Source organism: Lutjanus erythropterus, chromosome 1 (assembly GCF_056507025.1).
Source record: "Lutjanus erythropterus isolate fLutEry1 chromosome 1, fLutEry1.hap2, whole genome shotgun sequence".
Taxonomy (NCBI): domain Eukaryota; kingdom Metazoa; phylum Chordata; class Actinopteri; order Lutjaniformes; family Lutjanidae; genus Lutjanus; species Lutjanus erythropterus.
The window spans coordinates 42397406-42409908 of NC_139317.1; the positions used below are offsets into that span (position 1 = coordinate 42397406).

The following is a 12503-nucleotide window of genomic DNA, read 5'->3' on the forward strand; positions in this document are numbered from 1 at the left end:
TTCTAGTTACTCATCTTAATTCCAAATCCTGTGGGCGTGTTGCTCCTGTTATTTGTTTTTGTACTTGTCATTCATAATTTTTAATTTTTTCATTCCCATGTTCTATGTCCGACTGACTGTGATATAAAACTCAATAAATAATTGTTCACAAAAAAAGAAAAAAAACTCTGAACTGCTTTGAATTCTTTTCCTTATGTGACCAACAGATTTAATTAAATGTTAACCTTGCAAAGAGCCTTGTGTAACAGTGTAATGAACTGTTCTCTGCATTACTGTTAAAAGGGAAGTGGTTAAGGCCTTGTCAGAAGACAGAATATTCCCTCAGTCCTGCGGTTATGTTGTGTAAAGAAGTAACAAGGAGAAACATGTTTCACACTCTCATGCCATACAAGCCAGTTTTAAAACCTAAGTCTGTGTGCAACTTGTCTGGAGCACAGCTTGTAAGGGTTAACAGAAACACACAACGTGTCTCTGCCAGAGGCCAACAGTCTGCATGGCCTCTAACATAAGTGAGCTTCCTCCAGTGGCGGGAGGTAGCAGATGAGGAACAAACTGGGCTTGCTTTGAAAAAAATAGGGCATGCACGGATTATGAAACAATGGGCCCCTGACCCCTTCACCCCCTGGGCCTGGGTCCACAAGGACCATTCAGTAACTCACCCATGCAAGAAAAGTGTTCAGACTCATCCTCAGGTGGAATAATTGATGTTTGTCATTTTAAAACGTGACAGAACGTAGGACCGTTTCTTGTTCGTTAAGAGTTCATTGAGTTTTTAGGGAACAACATAATGAACAGTGTGAGTTTTTGCTCGCCACTGTTCATGGTGGGAACTGTTGGGTCTCTAAATAATATTAGAAAGTATGGTGTATACGTGTTGATGAGATGAGAATGACATAACTTCTGTTATAATTTGGTGCTACATAAATAAAACTGACTTGACTTGTTTTGCATGCATTCAGTCCACCACTATATGTGCATCAAACCTCCACTGGTCAAATATTATCCCTACTTATTCAGCATTCTTTGCATCCATGCACCCTTGCACCAACTGCAGCTATAAAGTAACAATTTGTTGCCGTACTGTAATCTGTATGTAACTATATGTTCACATTTGCATATTTGATCTGCAAAATTTCTTGTATGAATCAAAATACTAATAAAGTTGTTTCTGATTCTTATTATAAATCACCCATTCTTGAGAACTGGGACAAATCACGCCCTACAGCCCCAATAAATATGAATACAAACAAACTAATTACAATTCTTCTACTAATTTATATATATATGAAATATGTAATTTATGAAATTGTTTGGATTGCTTTAATTTATTTAATTTCTAAACTTGCTCTGTGCCAGAAGACACTCATCACACACAAAAAGTCAAAACGTCAAAGTTTAAAAATGTATTACAAGCCTTCAAAATCTAAAACTAACAATACCTACTGATAACGTGTAAAAATGTCCTTATGATCATTTCCATTTTAAAATAGGCTATATTTTCAATTAAAATGTTGGTCCTTTAAAGCTGTGTCCAAGATTTCTATTAACTCGGTCAGATTTTTACAAAACTATAATTTAATCAGGCATGAAAAAGTTTAGCTATACCCTAAAGACCCCTGTCTCACTTGTCGGTTTAAAAAAGGTGGGAATATTTCCTAAGCAATGGTAAGCTTTCTATTTTTTTTTTTTTGACAAATTCATTACATAATATTGCTATCAGATGTGTCTCAACCACAACATGTCAACTCTGTAGCCCTTAGCAACTTTAAAAAAAATAAAATGGCTACCCACTACGACTATGCTAAATGAAAAATGTAACATTCTGTCAACTCCATTTCATAGAAAATCTGACAGAATTGATGTCTCCATTTAGTAAAAAAATTGATCTTTTCAAATACATTTTCCCAGCATAATTGAAGAGTACAAATCAACTCCCCCTCAAAATACAGTATTGTTGTAATTCTTAAGAATGAGTGAGATGTAATCTATATATTAATATCTTTCTTTGATTCATAGTTAATTTTCCCATTTTCATGTCCATTTTAACTTTGAGACATATTACAAACATGATCCGGGACAAAAAGCAGTCATTTGTTTCAGTCTTTATTACCAAAAATACAATGGCAAAGTAGTGACATAATAAAGCCTATGATGTTCTAAAAATAAATAAACATAAAGCAAGCGTCACACTGCTGTCTGAAACAATTCCATGTTGAACATCCATTACAAAACGTGAGCAAAAATACACTGATCAGGACAGACGTTATCTCTTCTCCACCTCCTTTGGTTTAAATACACATAGCTCATTTAGCTGTATTTAGCTTAAAACTGTCAGTTCCCTCAAATAGACTGGGAGTAAATAAGAGCCAAAATTAAATCTATCTTTATTTTTTGTCTCAATTGTTTTTTTTTATAACAAGATCATTAAAAAATAGATTTTATCTTTTTAAAAAAATGTCAGTTTTAAGGTTCTGTAGTCTTCATCTACAATATGTACACACTCAAAATACAGTACCAAGTGTTTGAGCTCTAGTAATATAAGACAGAGCTGTTTCACATTCTTGGTTTGTTGCTGTTTCTGTCCCCAAAATTGCTAAATAAAACCAAAATGTGGATTTGCCTCCTTGGAAAATATACCGAGGTGTTCACATGATAATACCCATCACTGTCGTGATAATAAAGTTTTTTGCTTCCATTTTTTGTCAGAATCAAACTATGGATCTATTGCTAGAACATTTAGATAACTCACTGAAGTTTTGGCAGAAAGGTCAAAATTCGAGTTTCAACACAAACAACACGTTGAACCAAAAGGCACAATAAACTAAAACAAGACAATTCTTTGTTTTCACATATGGCACAAATTTCTAGTTATCTTGTGACGTAACTGAGGGAAATGTGTCTGCGGTGAACGGGGATGATCTGTATGCTCTGACAGGGGGAAACAGAAATGTTTTCATACTTTGCTGTGTCTGCTGCTTGTGTTGACACACTTTTGCAATTTGTGACACCAAATGGGATATTTAACTGCCTGCAAAATCCCACTTGACCTACATGCGTTTACCAGCAGGAGAATGACCCAAGATGCATTTCCCAGCTGTTGGCTGAACTGCACAGTAATTCCAACACAATGTCATGGAAAGCTGCGTTTTTGCTGTCACTCGTTAGCAATTATGATTTAGTTTTACTTGAAATATTATCGTTAGCTATTTTTAAATCAATCACAACTCAGCACAGAGAGGCCATGTTCCAAACTACTTGTTAAAATGTTCCAGGTCTTATTCTTTTATTCCCAATTAACACATACTGCATTCAGTGAGTTCACAGTTTATTACTGCTCAGCTACTATTTTTTGTAGCTTTGAACATTTTCTATTAGTTATGATAACACACCAAAGTTGAAGGATAAGTCTGGTGGTATTATATAGTTTTCCAAACTCTGATTATTTGTCTGCCACAGACATCCATTGTCAAAAAGCTACAAAAAAACACAACAATGAGCCATACACTGTGTATGACATACCTCTACATTACCATAAATACAATCATTGTAGTTTACTTTCAGTCAAACCCCAAATACAACGCCCTGCAGCCAGAAATATTTGCATGTATTAATGCAAAACGGAAAACAGTCCCAAACAAAAACACTAATTACAGCTTGTTTGAGTTTGACTTGCTAAAACCAACAGTGTCAAGGTTTCACCCTTTTTTTCTCTTAGAATTAAAGTTTATGACAATTCTGATGAATTTTTGTTTGCGATGACCAATGGGCTTGGGCCTAGTGCCATAGACACGGTAGAGAGGCTGGAAATTATCAAGGGTTGCTGTTTTTCTTTTTGTCTTTATGGGACTTGTTGACAATAATAAAATATATTGCAGGCCTTATCATTTAATTGCTACAATGCAAGAACATAGAGACATCGTCATGACAAAGCACAACGGGGCAAGACACGTTTTAAACTAAGTTTAACCAGACTATCTGGACCACTTTTTGTACCAAAAATAAGACCACAAAGGAGCACATATGAAATATTGCAAAAAAGGTATGCTCATACCTTTGCTTTCACTTTCATTTCAGTTTGTCTGACCCACACAAGACAAACAAAATCAGGACTAGGCTCTACATGAAGTTCCAGTGACATCATTTGTTCATTGTGCTTCGACACTTCAACGTGGAGTTGCAGACCAAAGCATGACAGATAAACCGCTGGCAATTGTTGTATCGTCAATCATTGCACAGAAGTGTTTATTCATATATTAGTGGACTAAATTTCTTAATTTTTGGGGTAAAAGTGCAAAACAACAGGCTGAAGGAACCTTTTAGTTCCTTGAAAAAGAGCTTCCAGGACTAAAAGCTCTGGGTGGAAATGTGGATATAGAAAAACAGCTCCATAGCGCTACTAGAGGTCAAAATCTGCATAGGGAACCTTTTATCAGAATCCATTTCTAGAGAAGAATAATTACGGGGCATCAGACTACAAGAAGATCCCCATGTGACAGAAGGGGAGGGCTGGGGTGCGCCTGTGGTCCATCCAGTCTTTAAAACTCACTGCTCATTTAAATGCATGCCATGGTAATCACATGGGAGGGACATCGAAGTCCCACTTTTATTTCATTTTTTAAAATTCAGACATATAAGCAAGGTCCTTAATTCTGCCACATAGAATTGTAAATTAAAAACCAGACAATAATTACCAGCTTTGATAATGAGAATTCCAGGCCAGTAACAGGTCTCTGAGATAGAGATTTAATTTTGTTTTATCCACTACGCTACACACGTGCAGACAATTTCAAGCTGTTATGTCAGGCAGAGAAGAGGGGCATGAATTATGAATATTCCATATTATCTTAATTTCCTCAGCCTCTGTGCGCGTGTGGATGTAAGAAGGGGATGGCATACAGATGAATGAACGTGACACACTGTTCTGCATGACAGCACTGCATGGGTTGAGACTTTGACACTGATTGTTTGGTTTAGATGCATAATCAATGCTACTCAACCTCATCGTCAATCTATGATTTATTTTCTGTTAATTTAAATTTTTTATGCTCTTTATGTTCATGTTTTTTCAGACAGGGCTGTAACAAAAATCTGGTAATCAACAGCATCAGCTTTTTTTTTTTAACTTTGCGTCATGAAGGAATGGCACAGTTTGAAATAACATTAAAGTGCGAGGCATATTTTGGTTGTTCCTAACGTGCATCTGGGTGACTGATTTGTGTTGGTTCTCCTTTCCATTACATTTGTTTTTTCTGTACAGTCAGCATCATTTGAGATATTAGGGTTCCGGTATGAAAATATCTCCGGCACAGCGAGACAATCCATCACAGTAAACATGAAGCCTTCACAGATCCAAGTTTCCGTTTTATCCTCATTACACTGTGCTGAGGTTTTCCATATCAGAGCTTGCAGTAATTTTATTACACTCCTGCCTCCAGTCAATCACATGAGAGGACATAAACCTTAAAAATGTGTCACCTTCCAAACTTTATTTTTACATCCATGTCTTCTTATTTCAGGCATGTTTATTAGCTGGGACAGCAGTCATTTCAAGTTGCATTTGACACTATAAAGTTTGTATTTTAAAAACACTGACAAAAAAGAATAAAGGTTATTATAAAAATGTTACTATGTACAACAGTAATTGCATGGGCTATAAAAAAATGGACTACACCTTTCATGACAACTCTTAAAGGGCTGTTTGGATTATTTTAAGTGGGGCTGTATGAGGTACTTATCGATAGACAGTGTATTAACTACCGTTGATGCCTGTTGACACGCCCCCAGCTTGAAGAAGCAAAGACAACTGCCAACATGGATGCTACGCAATATATGTCTGTGGACAAGTCAGCAGCAAAATGTTTTTCAGCCAATATGAGTTGAGTGAACACAATATTTTGAACATTTTTCCTACGTAGGCCTTGCTGTCAGCCTTTTCCTATGGGAAACCACTGTTATACAATGCAAACATCACTCTCTCCAAACCAGCCAGGGTCCATTCGCAATATCAGTATTTTATCTTGTAGAACACAGGAGTTGCTGGTGTACAGCTGCTTTGATTGGTTAGTTTGTCAGTGTTATTTTTTGACTTTGGCATTTTAAAAGGTTTGGATTTACCAAAATCGCACAATAACTCAAACAAACTAACCAATCGAGGCAGCAGTTGTCCAGCAACTCCCATGATCTACGAGGTAAAATTATAGTTTTTGCAAATGAGTCTGGTTGGTTTGGAGAGAGCCATATTTAGCTCATGTAATGTCAGCTTCTGTCAGAAAAGGCTGTCTGACAGCAAGGTAAAGTGGTGAAAATATTCTAAATATAGTGTACACTTAAACTGATAAAGATTTTTTTATGTGTCTAAAATACTTGCCTGGCTTCAAGTTATCCGTTTCTGTCTGCACCAAAAGTGGTGGACAACTGGCAGCTATAGCTGTGATTTTAGGTGAGACGGCAGCAGAGAGTGTCCATGGAAGTGACTCATCTCAAACAAGAAGTTAGCATAGATATTGTGATAGCATCAGTTATATCAGAACTGGAGAGAACCTCTTCATTGAAAGAAGAGCAATTGGCTAAAGTTACCCTGTGTTTGATGTGACAGACACACAGATGGTTCATCCAATCACCTGCCAAGTGGTTTTTGGAAAGTGCCTGCCCTTTTCCAAACAGTTTCTAATACTCCTGCTGCTTCTCCAAATTGGGGATGTGCTGACTGCCATTTACTCTAGGTAATATACTGACTATGGATAACTACTTCATACAACCACACTTCAAACTCCAAACTATTCCTTTAAAGTGAATCTAGCACCACAATCACAAGTGAAAACAGGTGATTCAATACAACATATTCCTGCTTTTGAATATCTAGGCACCATTCAATTAAATGAAAAGCCCAACCTCTACCAACTTCCCTTTTTATCATTCCTTTTGTCAACATGCCCTAAACTGTCTCTGTCGCCGGCAGACTACAATCAAACACCAATTTCTACTTTGCTCTGGTCACCTTCCGTCCTTTGAGAACTATTACCTTCTCCTCTAACTACTTTATAAATGATTCAACAAGTAAAATTACAGTCATCCATACCAACAAAAACAAAAAACGAAATGCAAAAAAATAAACATTTGCCTCTTTAAAATTGGCATAACGGAAACTAACATGCATAAAATTCAACTGATAAATATTAAATCATTTTCAAGCTGTGATACATGCCTTTTGGCATTGGTGAGTTTGCACATGTACCTCCTTTAACTAGCCTCGACTGTGTCGCATTAAATACATTAAATATTACAGTAGCGATAAAAGAGCTGCCTCATGGTCAATATATGAAATTAATTACTGGAAAATATGTGAATCTTTTTTTTCCATTTCTGGTGAGGGATTGTGTGGTTTTGTGAGGTATGAACTTGTCCCTGTATAGTGAAAGAAAGGAAAAAAAAAAGAAAAAGACTTGGGTTAGAGCTCGGGCTTGTCCCTTGAAATAAGAATCACTTCCCTCCGGACACATTCTGTGTCTCTTGAATGTCAAATTATTTGACACAAATATTAAGGGCTTATACATTTTTTACATTTCTGCAAAGGATGTGCCACTCAGAAATCATTTCATCATTTTTCTCCACAGCTGTTCAAGGTGTCTGTGTTGGACAGAAGTTATTGCAGCCTTGTACACCACACCAACCACAACAAAACATTCTGAGAATTACCTATGTTACAGTATAGTGATTTCCACCACAATCACCTTGAGGTAAAGAAACATCATGAAATACTTTAGTGGGCAGCAGATCATTGTAGGAGCGCGGGTCAGTGTTATTATAAAAAGAGGGAGAGGGGGAGGGAGGAACACGGCTCACTCTGTTGCCTGCAGGCCTGGTTGGGCTTCTGCCTGCTGCTGCTCCTTGTTGAGGATGATGCTGATGATGTCGCCCTCATGCTCCTTCATGTGCTCCATCAGCCGCTCCTTACTGGTGGACTCGAAGCCACAGATGCAGCAGCAGAACAAGAGCATGCAGTATTCCATGCCGGGGCCTAGTGCAGGGGCCTGGCCTACACGTGCCTGGATGTGGGGCTGAGACTGGAGCTGTGCAGGGTCCCTCCCCTGGGGGCTCTGGGATTCAGCAGGCCACTGCGAAGAGTCTGTGGTGGGTGCGGGGAGGCCAGTTGTCATAGATGTTGGTACCGGCAGTGGTTCCATCGGGCTCTTTGCTTTGTCCCTTGAGAGCTGCGCCAGTGTAGGACGCTCTGCTGCCGACTCCAGGACAGAAGACAATTTCTGAGGAGCTCTGAGGGAAATAAAGCACGGAATCATCAACAACAAGAGAGAGAGCAAGAATGAGGCCTTGTTCAGACTGCCAGCCCAAATTTTTGACATACCCACACTGTATCCATGCTGATTTTAGAAAGTTTGGACAGCGAAAAAAACAAAAACAAAACAAAGCAAAAATTTTTTTAAAAAAATCAGATCCAAAGCCACATTTGGATGTGGTTTGAAATGTGATGAGATTTCAAAGCTTCTTTTGTGTCACTTGCAATGCGTCACTTAATGATATCAACGATCTGAAACAGCTCGTTCTTAAGGAGTGTACTACTGTGTATATGAGGTGTGAAAATACAAGGGATGTGTGCGATCAGCTGACTACAAGATTAAAAGTCGCCATCCTCGCTAGATGGCACCACAAATACCAGTCGGTTAAACTATTCAGCAATATGTCATGCAGCCGCCCGCCACTAGTCGGGGCTATGGCACTGTCAGATGGCTACCCCTCTTGCCATATGCCATAAGTGCATATGCCCTGATGGCCCGTGCAGCCCCAGGTGTTTTTAATCAGCCAAGTTGGACTGAGGACACCTCGTAAAACCAGCACAGTGTGACAGTGTTTTAATCTGAGTGTTTTTCTTACTGTTAGACTAGTCGACTAGTCTGAATCAAATGTTGCGTTTAATCAACAGGGAAATTCGCCAGGAACATCCCTAGAAAATACTGTATGAGTGCAGACCAAAGATACTGATTTTTACCATTGTTTTTATTTATTCTTTTCTTCCTCTGTTCTTCTTATTGCCTGTATTTTTTGTTGAAAATGTGCTCTCTTCTTTGTCTTAGTTTCTTTAGATACTTGTCTGTGTTTGTACATTTGTGACAGTGTGGCAGTCTTTGTGGGTGGTTTCTTTTACAAGCCCTTTGGCATTTTTTTCATCCCACCTGTGCATTTTTATTGTTACTGTATACTGTTTCTCTTTTGTTTTATTATATGCACAAATGATTTTTTTTTTTGACAGAAGAGCATTAAAGCGGAGGAGCTACTTGCAGAGCAGAATGGAGTACAACATAGATAAATGTCTATGGACTTGACTGACAGTTGTTGTGCAGTCTTCGGCCTTGGAAAGCCAACTAATGCATGTAGTTACTGACACTTACATCATTACCACAGCAACTCATGCAGATAGGTTGGTGATGTCTGGATACACTAATCTGATCTGAGAAACAAATCTAGTTTGCCTGCAGTTTAAACAAAGCCTAAATGAGCCCACTCTTGGAGCAGTGTTGGCCCATTGAGGAACATTGATAATTGCCTATACAGCATTTTTATTTTTGACATCTGTTGGATGATAGATGTATTAAGTTACTTGCTTGCCCTTATCTTGAGCATATTACGGTTTGATTCCACTGGACACGGCTGTGTCGCAGGCACCAGAGCTGATCGTGGATCGCGGATAGCGGATCAGACAGACACAGAAACGGCAAAGACAATCTGGTCAGAAAATAAACTATGTACCTATGTAGCTAGCTAGCCGTACCTACTTAGCTACAGTAGAAGCACCAAAATGACCAAATCAACAAAATATGAGCACGTCAACATAATCAGGCTGCTTCTGAATCGCTGCTGGTGGGGCATAGAACTGTGTGGAGGACGGCTCAAGACCGTGGTGCAGACACAACGCAAGGTTAGTGACACGGCTGACAGCATCTGGTGTTATATTATATCCTTCAAAACATGAACTGACGAAAACAGTATGGAATGAACACGTTTAAGTTCAACTTTTCCATTTAGCTGAATGTAACATTCAACTGTTTAGTCAACGAGTCAAAAAGGAAGCCACTGAAATTGTCCAACCACTCATCTCATTTCAGAATATTAAGAGTGCTCCCCCAGAGGTTAGAAACATCTGGACACCAGGGGGCACAAGACTACAAGAGTACATGTATTGATATTTTTCTTGTCATAAGAAAGCCCTGCTTGATTTAAACGTCTGTTTTCATATATCTTACTACTTCTCTTGTATATAGTTACTAAAATTAGAAAATGTACTTTCCAAACATTGATCCTGGGACTAGGGATGGAAATTAGTTTTTGGCTAAATGTGGTGCAATAAATGAACTGGATCTGACCACAATTTTCAACTATTAGATCCAACAATGTGCATTAATTGAAAGGGCGCACATATAAAGTTCCATGTTTAGAAACCTGTCAAGTGACTGACATAAAATACTATTTTTAAGGCTTCTGGCTATAAATGGTTGCACTAGCAGATCAGGCTTTTGCTAAAAGAAGCACAACATCATTAAGAGGAAGCATTGCATAATGCTGTGTGTAGTTAAGACAGTACATGACAAAGCATTTTCCAGGATCTACAGTGTACTGCCAATGAATATACTGGTGATATAAATGCAGAAATGAAACCTGAAAGAAGCTCAGAGTGCAGAAAGCACTGTGTTCATGCATTTACCGGCTGCTCTGGGAGATGGCCTCGTTAATGGCTTTGTTCACTTGCTCGTAGTTGTAGTTCTGGTCTCCGGCGTGCTTCCACATGTGGGATTTGAGCGACGGTGGATGACTGCACACGTAGCCACACAGAGAGCAACTGGAAAAAATAAGAGAAACAGGAGAGACAGCGAGCAGCCGAGTGAGAGTGGATCAAGTCGAGGTTGATTTAATATGCATGCCGAGGTTCTACTAATCCTTCTCCTACTTTCTATCAAGAGGAATCATCCTGACTCAAGACTCCACAGGGGACACTGAGCTTGAGAGACGGAGACAGAGTGTGGAGAGAGGAAATCGGATTTGCAGCACACCTTTGAAATAATTTGTCAGAATGAAAAGAATCAGGGATTGTGTCTTTATTAACTATTCAAATGCTTGGACTAGCTAATATCATTAAGGATGAAGAACTCCAGAACTCTTCGCCCTTAACAGCAGACTGGACAAGATCCTGTGAGAACAGGTGAATCCTAAAACCAGCCATGTTGAAAAACTGTGAGAGGAAAATCAAAATCTCACCCAGCCAGTGCTGATATGCATATCTAAGGTACTGCACTCAGCTGCTGTGTGATGCTGCTACAAAGTTTTCCAAAATGTGCTCTCACATTCTGAGTACACCACTGACTGCAGACAAGCTGAGCTGAGACTCAACTTGATCACACTGAGCTAGAAAAATCCCAAAACCTAGCAAGTGACTTTTACCCACTAGATGACATATTTATCTTCTAAAAGGAAATGCTTAGTTTTTATCATTGTCTTTAAAGGAATGGTAAGGGATCTTCGATGTGGGGTTGGTTTGAGGAACTTATCCAATAGCCAGAAGCAGAAGGAGTACCAATCTAACAAGCTAAGGTTAGCAACAAAGCTAATTTTAGTCTTTTCCAATAGTGCCCAGTTACATAAATGTTGTATTATTCTCTCCAGAAGGACAAACCTCCATTTGCAAAAACAGCAGTGTTACCTGGCAGAACACAGGAATTACTCATTTGCTGTTGCTTCAACTGGCTAGTTAATTTGTGTTATTGTGAGACGTCCATGTTTTAAAGGGTTAGTTCCATCAAACAGCCCTCTTTGGTGAGTCAGTCCAACTGTCAGTGGCTCTGATTGTGAACCATTAAAGCTAGAGTAGGTCATATATCTCAGGTGCATTTGTGTAAAAGGCTTTTCCATTGAAATTCTCTGCACATCAGGGCTCAACAATAAAGCTTGCTTGCTTGCCCAGGGCAAGTAAACCTGGCAACTCACAACCAGAAAAAAAAAGAGTTTTGATGAACGATTAATCACTGAAGTAATGTTTCATGCAAAAATGGCAGAAAATGATGTTTTCAGACTCTCAAATATGGAAATTCCCCAATTTTCTTGATTTATTATTATATTAAACTAAATATCCATAATTTTAGACAAAATGAGATATTTAAAGACCTCACCTTTGTCTCTGAAAAACTGGGATGGTCATTTTTCACTATTTTCTGACATTTTATAGAGATTGCAGCCATAGACTAAACATGTCAGTTTACTTTTGATAACTGCTAAAAACAAACAAACAAGCAAAAAAACAATTTGTACAATTCGTACAGGGGGAAGTAAAAATTGACTTTGGGCAAGTAGATTTCTGACCTACTTGACCCACAGGGCAAGTGAAAAAACTACAGCAGACCTTTAATAAGCCCATCATATCATTTCATTGGGCCTGAACGAAATGATTGGATACTCTGACTGCCTGTCTGTCTACGCAGCTGCCCACCTGTACACACTCA

The 12503-nt window shown here is 38.6% G+C and overlaps 1 protein-coding gene across 1 annotated transcript in view; it reads right to left on the reverse strand.

Moving 5' to 3' along the window:
- Window positions 1-5471: 5471 nt before the first annotated feature.
- znf507 (zinc finger protein 507) overlaps window positions 5472-12503 on the reverse strand; it is a 32626-nt gene continuing 25594 nt past the window's right edge. The window contains exons 6-7 of the mRNA XM_084722065.1: window positions 10715-10849; window positions 5472-8271 (exon numbers count right to left, since the gene is read on the reverse strand). Of these exons, the coding sequence (XP_084578191.1) occupies window positions 7839-8271; window positions 10715-10849 (568 nt within the window). The 3' untranslated portion in view covers window positions 5472-7838. The remainder of the gene's footprint in view (window positions 8272-10714; window positions 10850-12503) is intronic.